Genomic DNA, 25,595 nt, shown 5'->3' with positions numbered 1-25,595 from the left:
GAAAAAAAAATATAACCTGAAGATCTTAAATTTATTTAGGTATTCTCATTCAACATCATATAAATATTAAATTTTATGTAATGGTAATTTTCCTAATACATCACTAATGTTTGTTTATTCATTGATATGGTGAATTGTGATATGCTTCTTGAATTTTGGGCTAAACAAAAGAAAGTGTTATATTGTTTTTATTCTTTGATTGGATTTCACTGATCAAGGGAATGTACTATGTTCCTGAAACATGTTTTGAATAAATGATTTTCACTTATAAAAGTGTATTGACAAAGTGGACCAAGCACATATTTTAAATTGTTTTTTAATAGCTTTAGATAAGCCAGTACAGGATCAAATACAATTACCTATTATGGTTATAAACGGTAATAAAACTTGCTCGCATGTTCCAGGGGCTGATGGGACAACGCGTGTAGTGACTGCACCTACGAGTATCCTGCCCAAGACTGCAGCTGCTCAGCAGGGTCAGTCCCTCATAAAGATACAGCCTTCTGGTCAGTCACCCATTGCCAGTAAGTTTCCAAAACCCTTCTCTTGAATGGTGATGTTCTTCTCAATCCTTACAAATACTTCACACTGTGTTTTTCACCTCTTTCTTTCAGCTACTGCACAGCGTCAACAACGAGTGCAAATTCTGAAGGGACCTGATGGACAAATTCAAGTTCGTGGACTCATGCCTGGTGAGTGAAGTGCCTCCTGATCTGTTGCTACTCCTCACTTTCAGCAAACCTGTTGGGAAATATTATATTCAGCATTTTTATCTGTGTAGGCAGGTAGTTTGGTAGCAAATTGAACTGAAGAAATTTTACTGCTAGGCCTATATTTATAACACTGAAATTGTTTTTATCTTCATCTTCTTCCATCTCGCTTATTTAGGGAGCTCGTGGGTCATGTGTGGATCATAGACCTCCATGTGCCTCTCACACCTCCCTAGAGTTGCAAGAGATGTGCGGTGCTTCGGGGGTACTCCTTAGATCTTTGTTCTGATCCACTTTGACACTTCATGTCAGCTATTATTACAGAGGACTCGCAATACCCTAAGGCATTATATACCTAGCTGCCAGGTTTTGGCGAAGTCATCCCTAAGGTGAACAGACGCTGCCTGCTGGGTTTCAGTGGCATTTTGTCTAATTGGGTACCAGCACCCGACTAAAGAAACTCTTCAGCACAAAGCCATTAGCCCCTTTAGAGAATCAGGTTATTTACTTCTACCCACCACTCAGCATTGAATTTAATGGCTGTACGCTCCAGATTTTTGTCTCCTCCTTCATTCTTATCTGGGATTAGGGTTACAGCAGTCGAAAGTAGATTTAGTTCAAAATTTTATGTTTTGTTTGTTAGAATATATAGTTCAATTTATGTTTGTTTGTGGTGACTAATCCTGCATATCATTCCTGCCCATTTGTGACAGTCTTCTTCTTCCAGAACAGTCTTTACCCATCATGTTCTCTTGCCTTCTGCTTGGTCGTTAATTCAACCAATTCTTTTCTATTATTTCTCAGCAAGTTAACAGCTCAATCAGAGAAAATGAATGCTATTTAATCCAAACTTTTATTCAGTGAAAAGAGGAAGAATCTTAGCCGGCCCCGCAGTGTAGGGGTAGCGTGCCTGCCTCTTACCCGGAGGCCCCTGGTTCGATTCCTGGCCAGGTCAGGGATTTTTACTTGGATCTGAGGGCTGGTTCGAGGTCCACTCAGCCTACGTAATTACAATTGAGGAACCATCTGACGGTGAGATGGCTACCCCGGTCTAGGAAGCCTAGAATAACGGCTGAGAGGAATCTTCGTGCTGACGACACGCATCTGCAGGCCCTCGGGCTGAGCAGCGGTTGCTTGGTAGGCCATGGCCTTTCGTGGCTGTTGTGCCATGGGGTTAGTTGAGGAAGAATGTTTAGTTTATAATCATGTTCTTATATCTCTGTATATAACTTGATTCGTCCCTTATTTATTCCTTTCCATTACTTTGTTGGCCACATAGTTGCGAGCTTGGATTTAGGAGTTGGGTTTGAATCCCGCCATCGGCAGCTCTGAAGATCATTCTCAAGGTTTCCTGTTTGCACACTAGGCTGTACTAAGGCCATAACTGCTTCCTACCTCCTAGTTCTTTCCTATACTATTGTCTCAAAAAACACTCTTTGATAGAAGCAGCAGAAAGGAACAAACAACACTAAACCACTAGCAAAAAAAGATAAGGAAGAAAATGTTCTTCCAGTGTTCATAGTGTTTTAACATTTTTAATTATATTTCTGTCTCTTCTATTTCCTTGCCTTCATCCATTCCAAGAAGGTGGCTACTGCTTTGAATGATATGTCCTGTGCCACTTCTGCCTCAAACCAACGATCATCAAAAACTATACCACACTCCAGTCAGACAGCAAGTAGCTGGTGAAACGCAGACAAGAGTTTGACTATGGCCGTGAAATAGTACGTCGTCTCGGGTCATGGAGGAGTTTTCATTAATAACTATCCGGCTGGAATTGGCCAACAGAATGAACTCCATCACATACTTCACAACCCTGGCTTGTCTGGAAGACCCTTTACAGGATTAGAACAGGAATGCCAAGAATCAACGCTACAGTCAAAAAATTGGGTTATACCTAGAATGCTGGTTGCGAATGTTCTGCAGTTCAAGGTTTCTGCCCAGACTGCCTTGTGGAAACCCAACTTGAAGTCACTGATGAAGCTGTTGTGGCTGCTTCATACTGGAGCACTTTCAGCATTTGAGGATATTTGGATACTGTCTTCCTATGGTACAATTTTCACATCAGGACTAAACAACTGTCGAGATGGCCCCTCAATGAGTGTTGGTGACGTTGGGAAGCAGGAACGAGCTTGTCAGGGACTGAGAAGATATGGACGTAGAAGAGCAACAATCGATGAGATGAGACCGCATTCATTTGAAGGTGTGGAGATTGTTCTTGTCCTTTTATGTTTCCATGTTTGCCCTTCTCATTGTTTTTATCCTGTTATGTTTTTATATCTTATCCGTCTTACTAATAAAAAGTCCTTATACAGTTGTTTAACTCTTGTTTAGTTAAACAGTGAATAAACCCTGTATAAGCGTTTTACATTTTTCTTACTAATAAACGAGGTATACGCATTGTATTACTATACAGCACGTATACACTCGTTCCAGGGCGTAGGAATCTCTTCCTGCAGTTCATTGACGTATTTCGCACGTTCACCGCCTTTATGATCGCTTCTGCTGGTTATCTACGAGCAAAACTTTTCGGAAAGTCGCACAGTAGCACGGCATATCGAAAAGGCAGTGGCAACACAAAGTGAGACAGCTGGAAATTGGCTTATACTGATATCAACATTTCTTCAGCTTGCTTGTGTAATGAACGCCATAAAAAGAAATGGAAAGACTTAAGAAAAGATCAATAGCTCCTAACTGGGATAGTACGGAAAACGCAAGCAATTGTAATTGAATCGGCGACTTGAAAAGGGTACACATTCCAAAATCCTTACTTTTCAGGAGAAAGGAAAACCTTTTTTGTAGCTAAACGAAAGGTTTGATCAAAAAAGTTTCTATTAGGCATTTATACATCATATTTCTGCGTTTTCAGCTACAAAGTATGGAAATCATATTACGTATGGTTTTCAAGTTATGCCATTTTTTATCTCGAGGAATATGTCCCATTTTATAGGTACTCAAATTTCAGAAAGATCTTTGTAGGGGCAGATAATGTATAATAAACTCGCAATTTCAAAAGTCTATTAAGCAGTAATATATTATTATACAAACATATGCCCAACCATTATTTCTTTTATAACTTAGTTATTCATTGTCATTCCATGAGACAGCTGGAAATTGACTTATATTGATATCAACATTTCTTCAGCTTGCTTGTGTAATGAACGCCAAAAAAGAAATGGAAAAGCTACGATCAAAAGCTCCTAACTGGGGTAGTACGGAAAACGTAAGCAATTGTAATCGAATCGGCGAGTTGAAAATGGTACACATTCCAAAATCCTTACTTTTCAGGAGAAAGGAAAAACTGTTTTGTAGCTTAAAAGAAAGGTTTGATCAAAAAAGTTTCTATTAGGCATTTATACATCATATTTCTGGGTATTCAACTACAAAGTATGGAAATCATATTACGTATGGTTTTCAAGTTATGTCATTTTTCATCTCGAGAATTATGTCCCATTTTACAGGTACCCAAGTTTGAGAAAGATCTTTGTAGGGGCAGATAATATATAATAAACTCGCAATATCAAAAGTCTATTAAGCAGTAACACATTATTACACAAAAATACTCCCAACCATAATTTATTTTATAGTTATTCATTGCCATTCCGTCTCTTTAAAGTGTTTTACTTTACGAAGATGTCTAGCGTCCATAACCTCTGAACGGTGTATGTCTTCTATGTTTAAAATATCGTGAAGATCATCAACGTTATCGTCCATTCCTTCAATGTTAAATGGATAAGTCGAATATTTCACCACGATTATATTACTGTAGACAATAAATACCACGAAAATAAACTGCTCACTCGTTTCTTTTTCCGCTACTCGCTGCTATACAGCGCTTATACAAGGGTCCTGGTCTGTATAAGCAATTCAATGAATAACTATAACAGACGTATACACAGGAGGCTTATACACGGTTTATTGGTAGTGAATTTCACATAAACGGTGTATAAACCTTGTATAAAAGTTATGCACCGTTTATTAGTAAGACGGTTTGTGTGCATGACTTCCTTGGTGTGTTACAGGTCAGCAGTTGGTGCAGATGCCTGATGGGAAGCTCCATGTTCTGAACACCACACAAGTGCAGACTGCTCAGCCTCAACAGCAAGTAAGTCAAACGAGAGCCAGTTTCCCACAAAAATCACCCTTCACCTCGATAGTTGGTAATAATTATAGTTCGTAATTGTTCGAGGACAAGTATAATTTTTGTAGTCGAAGACGGGTCAAGATAAGAAACACTGCTTTATTTTGACATCAGTCCTGCATTTTTCAACATAATAACCAAGAATATTAAAGTATTTATCAGGGCATAAAATGGAACTGTCTCTTCCTTGACAATAGAGTGACTTGTCTCTTCTCTTGCACGGTGGACGGTCTTCTTCACGACACCACTTCATGTTCTCTCTGTATACTGTAACACTTGTTCAGTAACTGTCACTATGCCAAGGTTCTGTTTTACCAACCGGTGCAGCTGGTCACAGTCTATCGCTGGGGCAACATAAGTTGGAGCAAGCTCTCTTCCTTTGTTTCTGAGCAATAAAGCACGGAAGCTGACTTCATCATCATTTTCATTTCCCCTTGTCCAGCTCCTCCACCATTGCTGGACACAGTTTGGAGTGTCCTCCCCTTCCACCACTCCTCTTCAGTACACTGGAATCTTGATTATCCGTTCACAGAAACTACGTCGTCGTAGTACTGGTGTACAAGTAGTTGACTCAAAATTTGATCTAAAACAAACCAAAAAAAGCCGAATATTAGATGCCGGTATTAGATGAGTATCGAAAGAAACATTGAAAAGCATTTTATTCTCCATTTGAAGATAGACCTACAGTAATATTCGTCAACATAACTGTATTCACTTGCAGAACTTGAAGTCTAGTCATTGCCACTCCAAACTGTGTCATCATCGGTCCTGTGCATCGCATTTGAAATGCTGCATTTCTTGAAGGATTTCTGAGGAGACCCTCAGGAATATGATCCCTCGCAACTTCAGTCCATTCACACGAGTGCTAACTGTGGTCTCTTGTTTTGCTTCTAGGCATCATGTCGTGTTTGGAGTTTACCGTCCATTCCATGTACAGGTGGCACTGAAGGAACACGATCTGTTACTACCCATACTTGCAAACGATTTATGAACTGTATGCTACCTCAGTACATGTGTCGTGGCTTAGCGTGTATGCGTGGAATCCAGAGCGAAAGTTTGCTGGAAGTACTACGCCAGTTAAATACTATAACATCAGTTAGTACATCATCAATTCCCATTTAGGGCAGATACCCTGTCGGTTGTTTACTTAGTCTTTCTTAAATAATTTCAAAGAATTTGGAAATTTATCAAATATCTCTCTTAATTATTCCAATCAAATATTTGCTGTAGTTTTTCCTTTTGAATTCCAACTTTATCTTCATATTGTGATATTTCCGACTTTTAAAACCACCACTCAAACTTATTTGTCTACTTACGTCATTCCACTCCTTCTCTCGACCGACAGCTCTGAACATGCCACTTATTCAAGTAGCTTGTCTTGTCTCCTTTCTCCCAAGTCTTCCCAGCCCAAATTTGCAAAATTTTCGTAAAGCTACTCTTTTATGTCACTAAGTATACAAAAGGAATATTTCATTACCCCACCTATTCAGTGCAATTAATTCCACGGTTATGTGGTTAAATGAACATAGAAATTGCTAAGTTTGAAGGGACATGTTTCACCCTTCTTTTATTGGGCATCATCAGCCTTATTTAATCTTAAAACAAGCTTTGGTTTGAGAACATTATCATTTATAAAAATTGAACTGTTGATTTCTTAAAAGTTTGTTGTTTTTTTTTTTTTTTGCTAGGGGCTTTACGTCGCATCGACACAGATAGGTCTTATGGCGACGATGGGATAGGAAAGGCCTAGGAGTTGGAAGGAAGCGGCCGTGGCCTTAATTAAGGTACAGCCCCAGCATTTGCCTGGTGTGAAAATGGGAAACCACGGAAAACCATCTTCAGGGCTGCCGATAGTGGGATTCAAACCTACTATCTCCCGGATGCAAGCTCACAGCCGCACGCCTCTACGCGCACGGCCAACTTAAAAGTATTGACACTGTGGAATTTGCGTTTGTCATACCATTCTTGCCTACTGAAGTCTTGGGTTCTATAATCCGATCCCCAAGCGATACGTATGTTCAAACCTTTTAGGAAGAGGATCCATTTCAGTGTCGGACGTGTTATTTATAGAATTAATACGACACAAAATTCTTTTCTTTTTAGATGAACGTTTTAAATTGTTTAAAGCAATTTTAGCGTGTGTGTATATGTTATGTCTCAATATGTTTATTTTGTATCATAACTATTCTACAGTGTTACTACTTTTAAGAAATCAACAGTTCAATTTTTATAAGTGATAATGTCCTCAAACCAAAGCTTGTTTTAAGATTAAATCAGGCTGATGATGCCCAATAAAAGAAGGGCGAAACATGTCCCTTTAAACCTCGCAATTTCTATGCTCATTTAACCACATAACCATGGAATTAATTGTATTGAATAGGTGGGGTAATGAAATACTCTTTTTGTATACTTAGTGACATACAAAAAATACCAAAATATGACACACAAACAAATTAAGGGGGGATGTAACTGAGAATGCATTGCTGTATTTAAAAGTTCACCAAGTCCACAATATAAGAAATAGAAAGACGAAACTTTGCATAGTTAATTATAAACGATTGGGCTATTATACAACAAACAATAACTATCTAAGTTATAAAAATGGCACCAGTACAGTCAGTTTAAATCCCCTTGTTTAGGTACACTTTAAAACAAAACTGCAAAAGACTCTGGGTTGATTTTTTTACACTTTTATGTACATGACATTATCTCTAACTTTATGAAGAATTATGGAAATACAATCTGAAATGTATTTTTTATGGTAATTTAAAGTTAGGATGTTGTAAACGATAGTAAAAAAATCAATGTAAATGCTTGCAGATTGAACAAATGATTAGATAGAAGCATAATTCTTCAAAAATATGTGTACTGTCACTCAATAAACAGTGTCTGAAAATTTCAGTACTTTAGTTCTTGGGGTTTCAGAGAAAATTGTACCTTTGCGGTGAAAATATTGAATTGCAGGTTATAAACTTCATTTTCCTTGTCCGTATTGAAAATCTACTTGTGATACAATTCCTTTAGTTTTGTCAATTGCCACCTTTTCAATACAATAAAAATATAGTACAAACTTACATATTTATTATGATGTTTATATGGGACATGTTTCACTCCTTTTCGTGAGCATCATCAGCCCAACTATCATTAATCTAAGATTGTATAAGATCATAAAACAATTCTTTTGGTTCAAGATTGTTCCTATAAAACTAATTGATAATCTTATAACATTTTAAAAGTCACACAACAATAAAAATATGCCTTAAGCTAACACTTTTTTGTCTAAAATCTTCTTCAGTCTAACTTCCCCTTCCCCCTCCGTGCCAAAACGTAAACTCATCCACACTCACTTATACATCACAAGAAGTGCAAACAGGACAACAAGTAGTTCTGAAGAGGCTAGGAGTAACACCAAACAATTACACAGTAGAAAAGAAAGTAAGTGACAATTCTTCCAATAAGATGTTATACAGAAATACAATCAAAACCATAAACATATATTTTTATCTTTCATTACAGATATACCAACGAGCCATTATGGAACGTTCGAGAACATTTTAAATCCAATATCACATCAAAAAGTGTTTTTCACCGGGCGAGTTGGCTGTGCGCGTAGAGGCGCGCGGCTGTGAGCTTGCATCCGGGAGATAGTAGGTTCGAATCCCACTATCGGCAGCCCTGAAAATGGTTTTCCGTGGTTTCCCATTTTCACACCAGGCAAATGCTGGGGCTGTACCTTAATTAAGGCCACGGCCGCTTCCTTCCAACTCCTAGGCCTTTCCTATCCCATCGTCGCCATAAGACCTATCTGTGTCGGTGCGACGTAAAGCCCCCTAGCAAAAAAAAAGTGTTTCATCTACAAGTTTGTTCACGAACAATTTTACCCCATTGATAATATAAATTAATACCAATACATTTTATAAATGTTACTCCAGCAACGAGAACAAGTCTATCGACCATAATGACAATTATCAACTGCAGAAAATATTCAATACAGTCATGAAGTTTTAATGACAATTATACAAGTTAAGCAACAGGAATCAACTCAACTAGCCAGATCTCTAAAGTTTTTTTATTTTATTCTTATTTTTAAGCAATTTTAACCCTTTCCCACGGAATATCTTTGACTCACTGTCGGCCGAAACCTAGAGTAATAATTTGCTTGTCAGGTATAGTTGTGGAGTACCTTCACTAAATAATTTATTCTGTAAAAACCACTTAAGATATCACTTTCAAATTTTGTAACAATGGAAAATACACTATAGTTATTCTAAAATGATACAATGAGATCACCTAATTACACGCAATCCCCCCCACTGTTCAGAATGATACATCAGGAAGCATCCAACATGGTGCATAATGTTAAATTGCTTGTTCTTGAAGTCATTCTAAATTGCTGGACATGATGGGGTTCTTATTTTCTTGGTAATGCAGAGAACGCAGGAATTCACCCTGAATCTCCCAATTTATTTCATTTTCAGGATCAGTCGGATGAAGATATTTAGATTGCAAATCGTGCTTCCTCTCGGACAAAAAACAATAAACAACTTTTGACTGAATGGGATTGGAAGATAAATTGACATTAGTTGGTATAGGTTATTATGTAATTAAGTAGAGGCTCATAGTCCGAAACAGAATTAACTGAAGAATTAAAACTGATAATTATGTTTTTTACAAGTAGGCCTAATATTTTAAAAGGAGACGGTACCTGAATGTACATTTCCTGTCCTGTGCCGTATTTTGATTTCTCTCAGATTCATATCCTGTCCCAAATGCTTCCCATACCATTTTTATTATCATACCTACAACATCCAACTCACTACCATTGCATTTGTCAACATATTGATCTAATTTGTAACAAATATCCTCTGCATTCAACTGGTTATGAGCAGCCATGTTGGTGCAATGTATTTACATTCAGTCAGCTGTCTGTTCTATCTAAGTAAACGTATAAAAGAACACTTTATTTTAGGATTCCGTGCATGCCAGTAGTATCTAGGAAGCGTAGGGAATTCATTGGTTCCAAAAAGTTATATGTTTAGCAGACAGATGGCAGAGGAAGTCGGTTTGAAAGTCGAGTACGCTTTACTACGCAACCCGCGGGAGACAATGTGCGACTCCAGTACGCTTTACTACGCAATCCGCGGGAAAGAGTTAAAAGATGTTCACCCAGATGAGTTTCGGCAATAAAATGTTAGACTGAAGAAGATTTTAGACAAAAAAGTGTTAGCTTAAGACATATTTTTATTGTTGTGTGACTTTTAAAATGTTATAAGATTATCAATTAGTTTTATAGGAACAATCTTGAACCAAAAGAATTGTTTTATGATCTTATACAATCTGAGATTAATGATAGTTTGGCTGATGATGCTCACGAAAAGGAGCGAAACATGTACCATATAAACATCATAATAAATATGTAAGTTTGTACTATATTTTTATTGTATTGAAAAGGTGGCAATTGACAAAACTAAAAGAAAATATTGAAGTCGAGAAAACAACACTTGAAAGTTGGTAATGTTCTGTTACTCACATCTGAGGTACTTTGCCTCTCAAAAGCTACCACAGTGATAACCCTGGTCTTCATCTTCATCTTCTCGTGCTCTCCTTTTGGACCTTTTCTCCATTTTGCTCTGTTTTTCCAGATGAGTTTGTGATACCTCAGCCTTGTCAATCCTTCGCTGGTCAATTTCTTGGAGGGAGTGTGTAGTGAAAACACCAGGATCCATTCCAGCCCTCTTTAGGACTTCAATTCTACCCCTGTTCCCTTCATTAAAATACAGAACAGCATCATACACTGCTATATTCAACACCTTCAAACCACAAAATGTTGTTTTAGGGCATCTCAACCAAACCAGATTATTAAAACTCTCATTATTGTTCTGAGTTTTGCCATGCAAACAACGTTTCAGGAGTTCTGGATCAGCAAGAGACCTAAATATGGGCTTGATGGCTAGCATCACAGCCTCTGGAAGTGAATTATTGTGCCTGTAGGTATGGATATATCTGTTGTACTTGCACCACCCTTCCTTGGGACACAGGTTGTGCACTGGATTTTTGTCAGTGGATATTGTGTGGGAAAAGGTGGCCCAAACAGCAGTTTTCATAGCATCAACACTGCTGTTGTTTTCTCTAATTGTCTTTCCATAATAAACCTGAAAAGAGTCTATTTCCTTCTGGGTAAGTCTCCCTCTCCCACCAAGCGGTTTCCCATCTTCTAATTTTTGGCCTTTACTTTCCTTCAGTAAACGACGCAGCCTGGATCCAACTCGTTTCTGGACATGACCCACACATTCTAACTTGGTCACCTCACAGTCATATGGTTTACTGTCAACTACAGAGTTAAAAGATTTAGAATCACCATCACCTAGGTAGTAAGTATATCTAACACCATACATATTTTGTGAGCGACAGAACATTTTCACTCCATACCACCACTTGATCCACTGTAATTTTTGTAACAAACATGAGAGTGTTTTTCTTGCCATTCATTCTCTAATTCAGTATTTTCTAGTTTCTTCCTAACAGAACACTCATGACAATATTTAGACATTGTCTCAACATCTATAACTTTCCCTGAGTCAATGCTGATTATGGATGACACTCCATAGAGAGAAGTGAGCCCACGCTTCATCCATGAACCATCGACTGAAACACAGAGATCTGTTGGAACCTCAGTCTTCTCCTCCAACATCTGTAGTTCAATTTCTCTGTCTTTTACAATTTGTTTCACAGCCACTGCCATGCTTTCCTTGGCCACATCACTGACACCTTTCAAAATATGTTTGTTTATTTTATCAAACTTTGCAATGGGTGGTGGCATATTCATCACACCACAAAATATATTACAAGCTTCCCTACCTTTCCCTATACATCTCATATCATAAATAAATCTGTAATTACAATCATAAATACCAGAGGATATCTTTGAAGATGTCTCAAATGATGACCTGTTATTGCACAATTCACAAAAAATTGTCAGTTCACAAGCTAAACCTACTCTCTTCTCTTCTGCAACACTGAGACACATTGAATTCTTACAATTCACACACACACACATGAAACACTAATAGCCTGTGACAACAATTTCAGATCAATCAGTCTATATCCAGAGGTAGAAAACTGTTCACCTTCAACTTGTACCTGGCCACGAAAGTCAGAGCAAAGTTTTGTAAATGAAGTTGATAGGTTATGTTCTTGAGCTGACAGTTCTGATGGCTGAATTACCTTCCTGGTATGAACATTGCCCTTGAATTTCTGTTTCTTGAAACAGGATTTGACTCTTGGCATGTTTAATAATTACTTCACAATCAGAAGTGCAGAACACAGATCACACTTCAACAAAACCTCATGTAGGCCTAAATGTCAACACATCTGTAGCATGGAAGATTCCAAAACAAAACACACTGCTACCTAGTGCCAAAACTACACATCATATTCCAAAGAGAACACATCTATGGAGATGTTGCATAGAGAAAAATAATTTTATGACCAGTGAGTAGAATATAATAAATATAAGATTATTGAATGACATTAAATGGGGTGTGGCTATATGTATGCAACATCATATATAAATTATTTTTAAAAATACTTCTAGTTGAGTTATGAGCTTGAAACTTTCACACAATATATACATAAGACCATACATACGGAAAACATTTTTTTCAAAATTTCGATTTTTTGACCCTTTGTCGGTTACATCCCCCCTTATAGAAGAGCTTCTTCTTCTTTCTTCGTTTCGGCCTGCTGTGGACCACGTTATTTCAACCGTTTGCATCCTTGAGCTTTAATTCTTCCCCAGTACTCACGCATTCTCGTTCTGTGAGCCTCCTTTCTTTCATCAGTCCACTTCTTGCCTGTTTTCAACTTTGGCCTTTCTTGGAACCTCTTGTATCCCTGGAGCTTTTTCTGGAGAGGAGCACTGGAATGTTGCTGGGTTCTGAAGCGTTCTGAGCCGTAACTTTTACGTCACAAATTTTCCCATCAGTACTATAATACTTCTCATCAAACTCTCTCACAACCCTGCATATTATCGTCGTACTTTATTGTTAGCATCTTAAAAGTAAGACTTGTATTCACACTTTACTGTAAAAAATTTTGAGGAGAAAAGGGCAAAATGTTGAACACCTGTCATCTGCACAGCTAATGCTTTCACAGTAAACTGGGTTGGAACGAATGGACAGTGATGAGTCATGGCCGTATTCCTAACATTCTTTTGTTCCTCTATTTTTGACTTCTTACTGCTCTTGAAACTGTTACCTTCGAACCTTGTTTAACCGTCAAGCACTTTTTAAGGAAAGAAAAACTAAGACAATCGAACACAAACAGAATTGCTTGGCATTATTGGCATTAAACATGAGTAATATTTGGACAACAGCTAAAACAGTCATATGACCAAAAGTATGCTTTTGTACTTTCTTTTGTGTATAGTAAAATATAATAAAGTATAGTAAAATAAACATTTATATGACCAATGAAAATTGTGTCATGTTAACAAAAGTTAGAAATGTGTTCATTTTAATTTACGTTAGTAAAGAGACCAGCATAGAAATAGTGTACGTCATAGAAATCCTAGCCATACGGATGAAATAGCAAATGAAAACTATTCTGGAGAGCAAAAGGGGGTGCTTGCATTTTCTAAAATAACAAACCATTGTAGCCTGTGAGGAATACAACTCTTGCCCGATGTCTTGACAGGTTGCTGCTGGAAATCGAATAGTGACTACCGGTGCAGCTAAGACGCCAGTCATCAGGGCAGCGCCTGGTGTAACCACTACCACAGCAGCTGCACAGCCACAGCAAGCCCAGCAGATCGTGAAGACGAGTGCTGTGACACCTGCGAAACAAATTGCTGTTGCTGCGACTCCCAGCAGTCCGCTCAACACTGTCACCATACCTCAGAGCCCCACCAAGTCTCCACAGGTAACGAGGCTGTAACACACTGATAACATCGTTAATAATTTATGTTCGTACATCTACTGAAATGTTGTGCGAGGTTTCATTTCCTTCTGTCGTTGCTTGTTACGTAATTTTCTTTCATAAGTTATTTATTTACTTGAGTCAGAAGCATACAATAGAACTTTTTTTTTTTTTTTTTTTACAATACAATTTAGTAACAATGCCAAACTAAGACATTATGATGCTATGGTAAAGCCAGTCATTCTGTATGGGGTGGAAACAGCAACACTACCTGGAGAAACTACTAAAGATTGAAAGTAGAATATTAAGGAGGATTTGCGGCCCAAGGGTGTTAGAGGCTAACTACAGATTACGATCAAATAAGGAGATATACAAAAGAACAGAAGACCTGAAAACAACGATAAGGAAAGGACGGCTGTGATTCTATAGACACATGGTCAGAATGGATCCAGCAAGATTAAATAAACAAATTTGAAGAGCCAGTGGGGCGGGGGTGCCAAGCAGATGAAGGAAGAACTCAAGAGGTTAGGAATTGCAGATAAAGTATGTCATGATGGAGACCAATTCAGCAAAAGATTTTCCAACATAAAAGTTCTTGTGGAAGAAAAGAAAGAGCCCAGAGGGGGAAGATGGACTGATGAGAGAAGAGTGCAACATTCTGAAAGAATGAATGCACTGTGGAGAAAGAGGAAGGAAGTGAAGTGGTATTGGCATGGTCCTAAGTTTGGCCGGTTCACAAGAAAGAAGAAGAAACAGAAGGAATTGATACACTTACATACCAAAACGGTATTAAATAGTCTTTGCCCAGAAACGAGCAACTGAGATTGCATTTCCTTATTCCTTGAGCAGATCCTTCTCACTGCAAGAATCAGGGCAACACGAGCACTGACACAAATGCTTGGTAGCCTGCACTTCTCCATATGCACATAGTGGAGATACATCCAAATATTCCCATTTCACTAGGTAGCTGCCTCTGTGGATCAGTGGTAGAGTGTCGGCCTCCGGATCCCAAGATAGCGGGTTCAAACCCGGCAGAGGTAGTCGGATTTTTGAAAGGCGGAAAAAAGTCCATTCGACACTCCATGTTGTACGATGTCGGCATGTAAAAGATCTCTGGTGACACATTTGGTGTTTACCCGACAAAATTCATTAAATCTCAGCCATAGACGCCCAAGAGAGTTTTGGTTTACTCAGTCTGCCATCTAATGGGGGCCTACAGTAAAACGGAACGTTGAAATTGACGAGCAGACAGCCAGATGGCATCACATTGAAATGTCTGCACACGGTAGCTGAGGCCATACGATTATTATTATTTTTATTTCACTAGGTTGTCCTAAGACTATCTAACATGTGTTCTTAAGAAAAACAAACATAAAGGACAGAAAGCAATAAAATATTTTGTAATTTATTGCTGTTATGTAATGCCTATGCTTCCTTTTATCGTACCAAATATGTCGTGTGCAGAAAACTGGCTCTTGAGACACCTTATCTAATACAGTTTATTACAGACTATGAATCTCATGTTAAATGCGTATTGACAGTTGAACTTCTTATAAATGAAAATCCACAGCCTGTTTCCAGTCATTTGACCGGGTCAGGAATGGAATGAATGAAGCCCCCCTCTAGCGGTGAGTATAGGAAATGTGCCGGCTGCCGAAGCCTGTCTCACTCCTCTGGGACAATGATAAATGACTGACAAATGAAATGTTAAATCAGAGTGTTGCTGGAATGAACGATGACAGGGAAAACCGAAGTACCCGGAGAAAAACGTGTCCACCTCCGCTTTGTCCAGCACAAATCTTGCATAGAGTGACGAGGATTTGAACCACGGCATCCAGTAGTGAGAGGCCGGCACGCTGCCGCCTGAGCCACGGAGGACTCAACTTCTTGTAAAATTGTACAAAACTATTTTAATCCTCCTAGTCAGTACTACATATTTTACGTCCAATTGAGATGAAACTTCACACATAAATGGACGTTTCGACCTGGCATTGGGTCATCCTCAGTAAGGCATGAAAAATGAAATAAAAACGTAGGAAACACACAAAATGAAATGTTATTTAAAAAGTTTTTTTAAAGCATGATGAAAGACTGAAATGTTGATTGTTAAAACAGTCTTGAGCTGGAGGTCTTTCTGTTTCAATATTTTTGTTGTCCTTTGGTGTGGTTCATTTGGTATCTATATACTTTTGGCTTATTTCTTGTGTTCCAACATGGGATGATATATATAAGCATTATTGAAGCTGAATTGTCTGATTTTTTTTCTACAAATCGAATTAAGGTTGAAAAATGATGACTAACAGGAACAACATTTAGATTAACTCGTAGAGAGCCAGACAACGATATATTGCTGTTCCATATATGCGCGTAAGGTGCCAACCGCGATATATCGTTGTTTGGTCCGTAGAGGAATGCCACTAGTTTTTTACTACGCCGGTAGATAGTGTGTAAATTTGTTCGTTTTCATGCAGTGAATTTCTTAAATTCGTTTTCATCTACGACGTATGATCTCCCTGCCGTGTGAGTAAAATAGCGACTAGTGGGAGAAGTGATTTTCTTGACGATGACGAACTGGCTGTATATCTTAATAATTTAAGTGAAGAAGAGGATGAGGAATTCATTCCTCCAACAAGTGAGGAAGAGGAAAGTTGAATGGCGATTTTTCTGTAAACACTCGACCACGTGTTCATTGTCCGAGTGTAAACAGTGGAAGTGATAGTGGTAGTGAAAGTGGTAATGACTGTTTGAATGTCAGTACTGATGGTGGTGATGTCTGTAACAACGTCCAACAGCAACAATTTCCTGTTTTTCGTGAAATTCAGCTAGGTCAGGATGTAAAATACCAACCCTAACCTGGTTATTATGAGACTCCTGGCTCGAGACATGCCTCTTCTTCAGACGTAAAGCGTATTGCGTATTTTTATTTGTTTTTCACGGCTCAGGTATGGAACATCATAACTACAGAGACAAACAGATGTGCTAATCATTTTTTGATAAGTCGTGTCTTGTCACCACATGCCAGAGCACAGCACTGGCACCCGTTTACATTGACAGAAATGAAGGCTTTCATTGCTGTTTTGTTGGAAATGGGTATAACTAGAAGGCCGAGCATATTTTCTTATTGGGTCAAAATCTCTCGTTATATTCCATGTTTTGGAAATATGTTCTCAATAAATAAATTTCGATCGTTCTTGGGGTTTTTTCATCTTGTGAACAGTGGAAATCTTTCACCACCTGGTCACCCTGACTACAACCCATGTGCCGGGGTTCAAACCCATTGTTGAATATGCCAATCGTGTATTCCGGTACCATTACACTCCACACCAACAACTTAATGTAGATGAATCTTTAATCGGCACCAAAATTCACTCAGCACTAACTCAGTATTTGCCTAATAAGAAATTCCATAAATGGAGAATCAAGTTTTGGATGATGTGCGATTCAGTAATCCATTACTGTTTAGGTTTTTGCTGTTGCCGAGGAGCTAAAAGTAGGGAAGTCAAGGATGAAATAAAGAAATATGGCCTTGGACATGTTGTCATGACAAAATTGCCAACTTTGGGCAACTATATGATGAAAGGATTACCATTTCTTTACAGACAACTTCTTTACAAGTATACCCCTGGTGCATAATCTTTTTGAAAAGTTCACCTACATAACAGGAGGAACACTTCGTAAGAACAGGAAAAGCATTCCAAGTGCTTTAGTGGAAAAGTACAATGTTTGAGAAGCAAAATACTACAGAAGCAACGAGGTTTTGACTAGTGGGTTCAGGGAAAAGCAATCTAAAACAAAACTGATGCCATCGCTGCAAATAAAACAAAATGGATCACAAGACACTGACAAGAGAAGGAAAAAGTAAAACCACTTATTGTCCATAACTACAATGACTTAATGGGGCCTGTAGAACACTCAAATACTGGAAAAAAGTAACTTTTTATATATTTGCACGGATGGTCCTGAATGCATATTTGTTATATAGGGAAAACACTACCGGTAACCTGTAATCGAAGATATTGAAAAGGAGGGGTTGATGGAGAAAAATGGAAGTTCCTGTCAAGCCGCACCATCAGTATCTGTGCCTTCTACTGAGAGAGGAATCCGAAAACTGCCTGGACGAAACGAAAAGGTTTGCGTGCGAAGATCCCGTACAGCATGTCAAAACTGTGGTAAAGGACTCCATGGGTTGTGCATCGCAAACCATGACTGTTAGTGGCAGAGAACATGCAATCGAGGCATGTCATTTAGTAAAAAAAAAAAAAAAATTCTGTGTGTCGTGTGTAGCTATATTGTAAATAACTCTTAAACTACTCAACATAAAAATGTGAAACTTAACATGTTTATTCATCTGAAATAGGACATTTCAAAGAAGTCATCAGTATTTATCAGTGGGTTAAATTTTCTGATATTTTCTGTTTTGTTTCTGATTTTTAGTTTTTGGTGTTGTAAAATTGATATATATATATATATTTTTTTTTTTTTTTTTTTTTTTCTTTCTTTCCAAAATACCCAAGAACACTTTAGTGTTAATATTTAGTTCAGCAGTAAGAATGTCTTCTTGTTAACATTTATTAAAAATTTCAAGTCATAGTGATAATGTTTGTGAACTATATGGCCCAGAGAGTGAGAACCTGCAAAATCCTCTAAATCGGCCTGGCATTCTTGGCATATTGTGAGCACCAGGGCCTATCACTAAGAGGGTCAAGTTATGAAGAACGAAAATTAACTTACGTTACGTGGCCACCTTGTATCACCCGTGTTCTCTGACTACGGAGACCAGCTCTCGACTGACTTGTTCCCGCAGTCGAGATGCAAGGCGTGTTGCTACAAGGAAGTGGAGTGGGGAAATGGGGCGGGGCTTGCGGGAGAACGGGAGAGTGCTGGGGGCGGTGATTGAAACCGAGTGTAATAATAATTATTCATTGAAAGAATATTATTTAACTTTCATTAGTGTTGAAGTAATATTATTTAACTCTTGCACTGTAAATACTAGCAATAAAAACACAAATTCTGGGATATATAAACTGAAATGTCAGGGATACGGGTCAAGTTATGTCGGACAAACTGGTAGGAACTGTCTCATAAGATATACAGAACATCGCAACACTTTAAAATATAATCTTTTCTCTGCCATGAGTGACCATTACAAAGACTATAATCACAATTATACTACAATAGATCAAGATGTAAAAATTCTACATGAACAAGAAGTTCCACTACTCAACATTTTAGAGGATTTTTTACATCAGTATGGATCAGTATAAGAACCCAGCCCTCAACTTAAATGAGATAAATGAAAAAAAAATGTAATATGGGAAACTTTTATTCCGATCATTTGTATTAAAAAACAGGAACATAAGAACTCACAATTATTACACTCGGTTTCAATCACTGCCCCCATTATTCCGCACTCTCCCCTTCTGTCGATTTCTGCAACAAATTTTCCACATTCAAGCTAACAGATAATCACGTTATGGTATCTTATGATATCACTAACATGTATTCGAACATACCCGTATTTGACACAATTAACATTGTAAAATCTAACCTTATGAAACATAACAATCTAAGCAGATACGATATAGACGATTTTATTAATTTATTGAAATTTGTACTTAACAATAACTATTTCACATTCAATAATAAAATATATCATCAAAAAGGAATCATTAATAAAATTAACGGCGTAAATCTCTGGCTGAGATTTATGGATGATACGTTCGTAATCATAGATAAACAATTGAATAATAGCAACAACGTACTCAGGCTTCTTAACAACCTTAACCCTAGTATTCAGTTTACTAAAGAGGACGAGATCAACAACGCCTTAAACTTTTTAGATTTAACTTTGACTAGAGATAAAGATAAGTTCACTTACCAAATTTACAGGAAACCATCTGCCGCTCCTATAACAATAAAAAGCGAATCCTCACACCCTCACTCCCATAAGCAAGCTACATTTTACAGCTTGATTCACAGGGCCATGAACATTCCTCTTTCTAAAGCTAATCGAAAAAAAGAACTATGTTTCATCAAAGAACTAGCCATGACGAATGGTTTTAAACCTGATATGATCACCAGAATCATAGGTAAAATTAGATTAAAGAGTTCAACTACATTAGTTCCCGAAAAAACAAAAAAAATTTTGCTATTTTTACTTTCACCAACCCAGCTATTCACAATGTCACTAAACCATTAAATAAGCACAATATTTACATTGCATACCGAACCTGTAACACCAACCGTAATATATTTTTCAATTCCAACTCCATCAATACAATTAACGACAAATTCTCAAACTCGGGAATATATAGACTCAAATGCACACAGTGCAATTTTTCTTATATAGGGCAAACTGGCCGCAGTTTTAGAATAAGGTATTTAGAACATTATAATGCCCTGAAACACAAAAAGCATTCCGTTATGAGTATTCATATGAGGGACACGGGGCATAATTTCAGTACTATCGATCAAGATATGCAAATACTCAAATACGTAAATAAAAGCAGTTTAATGACCGGGTATGAAAATGCTTACATTTTTTTGGACCAATACTTAATAAAAATAGTAATTTAAATGATTTCTCGGACATTAACAGCCCCATAATTGAGCAAATCCCCAAACTAATTGCTAAATTCGGAATTAATGCTAATAATTTTATGAAGATTTTACATTATAAACATGCTTTCAATCCTCCCGTAGTAACAGCAGCAACAGTAGCCACACCCACATTGCCTCCCACCACTGCATCCTCCCCATTGGCCGACAACTCGCGTAATGTCCCGCCTCCCTTCCCCTCACCGCTACCTTCCCCGTCCACGACCGCATTCGTACAACACACGCAGCAGTAAGTCAGTTACCATCAAACCTCAGTAAACAACCAAGGGACCAATTCACACACGGGTAAGCGTTTTCCGTTATCATCTCCTTACAGTGCTACAGTCTTTAAATTTCCAATAGCTGACACACATATTATTCCCCCCTTTTTCTTCTTTTACAGGATACACCCGATTTAAATTTCACCTGCTAGATCAGTAATTCTCCGTTAGGAGACCAATGTCAACACATTACTACACAAAATAATGTCTGAAACACAACGCGAGGAATCCCATAAAGGCTAATTTACGCCGATCTAGATGACGTTTTATCATCAGTGAACTTCGTTTTTCAACCATCATATGTGATTTCAGCATTCCTCATCATGATTATTCTTAAAAAACAGCATCATAGTTTATAATAAGAGCTCACCCTGATATCAAAAACTGTTTTCATCATAAACAGTCTAATGCAATCGAGCGTAGATATAATGGACAACGATTTTTAAGAACATTTTATTACTACATACTATTTTAACTTTTTAAGTCATCCATTCCATTTTACATTTTAAGCAATTTTAATGATCAATTTTTGTTTTAATACACACATATAATCTTATTGATTATTTTTAAAGTGTTAAATTCATATATTTTTATCAATGTATATTAGACATTCTTTTGTGATATACACCAGGATCAGGGCCCTGACCCACCAAGAAGTCACTAGCAACCAAATTAAAAAAGTACTGTACTATATTAAATCTAAGGCAGTAGGAGTAGATGACATCCCTATACATTTCATACATAATATAATAGGCGCTATCCTCCCGATTATCACACATATATTCAATTACTGTCTTAGAAATGGAACTTTCCCTGCGCTCTGGAAACAAGCTAATGTCATCCCAGTGCCCAAGATAAACGATCCTAAACTGACCTCTGACTATCGCCCAGTTTCTGTTCTTCCAGCGCTTTCTAAGGCTTTGGAAAGACTGGTGTACGAGCAAGTATTGAAATATTTAAATAACTATTCTCTCCATGACCCATTACAATCGGGCTTTAAGAAAGGGTACAGCACTGCCACGGCTCTCCTTAAAGTGACAGAAGACACCAGACTAGCTATGGAACAACGACAACTTACAGTACTAACGCTACCGGATTTCAGTGGTGCATTTGATACAATAGACTTACAGCTACTAATTAAGAAAATGGAATCTTACTTGTTTGACCCTTTAGTACTGAAGTTTTTTACGTCATATTTGAAAGATCGGAGGCAGCGGGTGATAACTCGCGAAAGAAATTCAGAATGACATACAAGGAAAGTTGGCACGCCACAAGGTAGTATTTTAGGACCGTTGCTTTTTACCTTGTATATCAATGACATTTCATCTTCTCTAAAAATGTGTAATTATCACCTATATGCTGATGATCTCCAAATTTATTACCTTTGCAGCTTAAGCAAATTACCAAACGCCAAATGACATGAAAAAACTCAGTGAATATGCTCTCACAAACAGACTTCTCATAAATCCATCAAAATCGCAAGCTGTCATTGTCGGTTCCCAGAAGCTCCTACACAAGATTAATGACTTGATCATTCCTCCTTTACAAATAAATAATATCACAATTCTGTACAGTAAAACAGTGAGAAATCTTGGGGTGACTATGACTGAAACTCTAAATTGGACAGAACATATCAAAAATGTCAGAAGGTGTTTGCTACTCTACACCCACTGAAATTAAATAAAGATATTATACCACTAAACATGCGGCAAAGATTAACACAGACCCTAATTCTTCCTATCCTTGACTGCTGTGATGTTATCTTGGTAGACGCTACTAAAGAACAAACTAGGAAACTGCAACGTATTATGAATTGTTGCCTTAGATTCATTTTTAACCTAAGGTATGATGTGCATATTACTCCTTATTAAAACCTGATAAGAGACGTGAATATCATATACTTGTCTTAATACACAAACTCCTGCATAGTAACTCCCCCCAGTATATTTCATCTAAACTTCATTTCCTCTCTTCCTTCCATAATCGTAACACTCGCTCGGGCTCCACTTTAGCTATTCCTCTTCACCACTCTTCTGTGTATAATAAATCTTTCATTGTAACCGGTTCCAGGCTGCCAGTAAGTGTCAGGAGCATTGACTCCTTCCTCAAATTTAAAATATCTTGCCGAGACTTCCTGTTGAGAGTTACCGATTGAAGTGTGTATTGGTGTGTATTGTGTGTGTGTGATTGGTAATTGTAAAATTAAAAATTGTTTCTGTTAGTTTTATATAATGTAAACGTAAGGGTAGTTGATAAGTGTGTAAATTGTAAGTGTGTGTGCAAGTGTCTGTGGGAGATAGAAAAGAGGACTGAAGTGACGAGCTAATAAGCTAATAAACTGCATATTGTGTGGATGTGTAACTTAAGCTTAATTTAGGAAATAGTATAAGTAGTGTAATTAGTATAATTAGTAATAGGCAACCTTAATATTATTTGTTGTATTGTGGTTAAGTGTAAGAGAGGGCCGTGTGCCCTAACTTCGCCACATGAAAGAAGCCATAATAAATAAATAAATAAATGATGCTCACTAAGATTGAGCGAAACATGTCCAATTTGTAATTAAATGGTTTCATCCTAAATATAAGGATTTTGTGTATTGGAAAGGTGGTTTTTTAAATATAATAATTTATTACTCTGATATCCAATACGGTTGTAAAATGAGATTTATAACTCTCCCCTTCTCTCGCAAGCCCCGCCCCATTTCCCCACTCCACTTCCTTGAAGCAACACGCCTTTGTCTCGACTGCGGGAACAAGTCAGTCGAGAGTTGGACTCCGTAGTCAGAAATGAAATGAAATAGCATATGGCTTTCAGTGCCGGGAGTGTCCGAGGACAAGTTCGGCTCGCCAGATGCAGGTCTTTTGTTTTGACGCCCGTAGGCGACCTGTGCGTCATGATGAGGATGAAATGATGATGAAGACAATACATACACCCAGCCCCCGTGCCTGTGAAATTAACCAATTAACCCCTCAGCGCCGACCTCTATACGTGGTATAGACCCCCTTTTGTTCCGTAGCCGCCGACCTCTATACGTGGTATAGACCCATACATGGTTTCCCATTTGCGACGAGTTTTGGTGTTATGGATATGCAAATTGTTTTGTTTCCAAGAAGACATTTTCGGGTTTATCAGTGTTCTAAATAAGAATTGAAAATCGTTAAAGTGTAGTTGCTTTTGCAAGGATAAGTATTTGTCAATTATGTCTGAGCACCAATCCCTGCTTTTTTAATAGTCCGTTTGCTTTATTCTTTCCCACAGAATAAAATAAAGAAATGATGATCTGAGAAGTTTGTCTTTTCGTGTGATGCTCTTTGCTCTAACTTTGTATTAAGAGTGCGGTTTATTTATTATATATGTCTTTATTTCTCAGCTTGTAGTCTTTTCGTAACTCACCACGAGTGCTCTGTGTAGGCATCAGTTAGTGCTGCTTTCTGTCATACGACACGAGAAGCAGTTGTGCATGGTATATATCTCGTTTGAAAGACGATGTATCGACCTTTTATTCTGAAATATGTATCGAGTAGGTTTGATTCGTCATAAATGTTATTCCCCTCATTCAGTTTCGTCCTGCCGCTTTCGGTCCCGCTGCAGCTTCATCAGCTTGTGTGACGCACCGCGCTCAATGGCTAGCTCCTGCTGAGAGTAACGTGCTTGAAATATTGTATAATTCAAATGAAAGTTTAGTCGGAAGTAGTAGTGGCAGTATTAGCAGTAGTGATAATGAAATAGATGATGTGGCTGTGGCCGATGCAGTGGTAAATGATGAGAGTGACGATGAGGAGGAACCAGTACTTGGAAATTTCGTGTAGGAGACTATAGATACGCATACAGGTCGAAGGGAAGTTTTCAACAGTGAATTATGATTCCTAGATTCTCCAATAATATTTAGACAAGTCACAGGGACAACATTGAGCCGTTATCTTATCAGTTTCAGCTGATGGAAGGTTTGTTTACGTAGTACAAAATACACTTCTCGGGCGGGAAACGATATATTCAAGGCCGGCGCGCATCAGATAATACAGTTCCAAGGTTGCAGGAAATACGTTTTATCAGGAAATTAGCACCCAAAAGTGAGAAATCCAAACCTCAGAGACGTTGTATCGCGTGTTCAAAACACGGTGAAAAGAAGACATCGGTGTACTGCTGCCAGGAGTGTGCCTTGGGTCTCTGTCTCGAAGAGTGCTTCGAACTCTATCACACGGAACTAAATTACTAAGGAAATGTGAAACAATTATGTAATTATCTTCATGTACATAGTTCTACCATAAGGAATTCCAAATTTCGTGAATATCGGGCTACTCTTATACTAGTAGTAACGCTTTAAGTGAATCAATGTATTTCAGTCGCACGTAGTTGAAATCTCATCCGGCCGCGGGGTAGGAAGCTCTTTAAACGGCTGCGATGCTGAGGGGTTAAGGTTAAAATTCCCAACCTGGCCGGGAATCGAACCCAACATTTAATCTGGAAAGAGGTGATGTATAAAACCCGGACAGTGACGAAAAGACATGAGAGTAAAATCCAGGCCAGTGGGATTAAATGCTGAAGTATGATAGGAAAGGTAAGAACTGTGAATGTCAGGAAAAGAAATAAACTGAGATGTTGGCCAAAGGCTAGGAAAGAAAACAAGAAGTAGACCGAGACTCAGGTGGTTGCACTCAGTGAAGAAGGAGCACAATGGAGTTCGATATAGGAAGATGGAAAGGTGCAATTAACGTTATGGATAACATATGAATAGTAACACAGTAAAGGTTTCCACCTATTCAATACAAAACATAAGTATGTTTATATGTGTTATCTTACAAAACAGAAGTATGTTTATATGTGTTATCTTACATTGTATTCTTTAATACGAGGACTACTGATATTCATGAGTTTATATTTTTACACCACTTGTACTTTGTTCCAAACTTCTTTGTATATATATTTCTCGTTTCATTATTAATTACTACT

At 37.9% G+C, this 25,595-nt stretch overlaps 1 protein-coding gene across 7 annotated transcripts in view; it reads left to right on the top strand.

Moving 5' to 3' along the window:
• E(bx) (nucleosome-remodeling factor subunit NURF301 E(bx)) overlaps window positions 1-25,595 on the top strand; it is a 464,290-nt gene that overhangs the window by 253,092 nt on the left and 185,603 nt on the right. For all 7 annotated transcript variants that reach the window (XM_068230140.1, XM_068230142.1, XM_068230143.1 and 4 more), the window contains 4 exons: window positions 405-524; window positions 615-692; window positions 4,733-4,815; window positions 13,546-13,770. In XM_068230140.1, coding sequence (XP_068086241.1) covers window positions 405-524; window positions 615-692; window positions 4,733-4,815; window positions 13,546-13,770 — 506 coding nt within the window. The remainder of the gene's footprint in view (window positions 1-404; window positions 525-614; window positions 693-4,732; window positions 4,816-13,545; window positions 13,771-25,595) is intronic.

Source organism: Anabrus simplex, chromosome 13, assembly GCF_040414725.1.
Source record: "Anabrus simplex isolate iqAnaSimp1 chromosome 13, ASM4041472v1, whole genome shotgun sequence".
Lineage (NCBI taxonomy): Eukaryota > Metazoa > Arthropoda > Insecta > Orthoptera > Tettigoniidae > Anabrus > Anabrus simplex.
The sequence above is the reverse complement of the archived record's forward strand: the minus strand, read 5'-3'. Positions and strand labels throughout refer to the sequence as shown.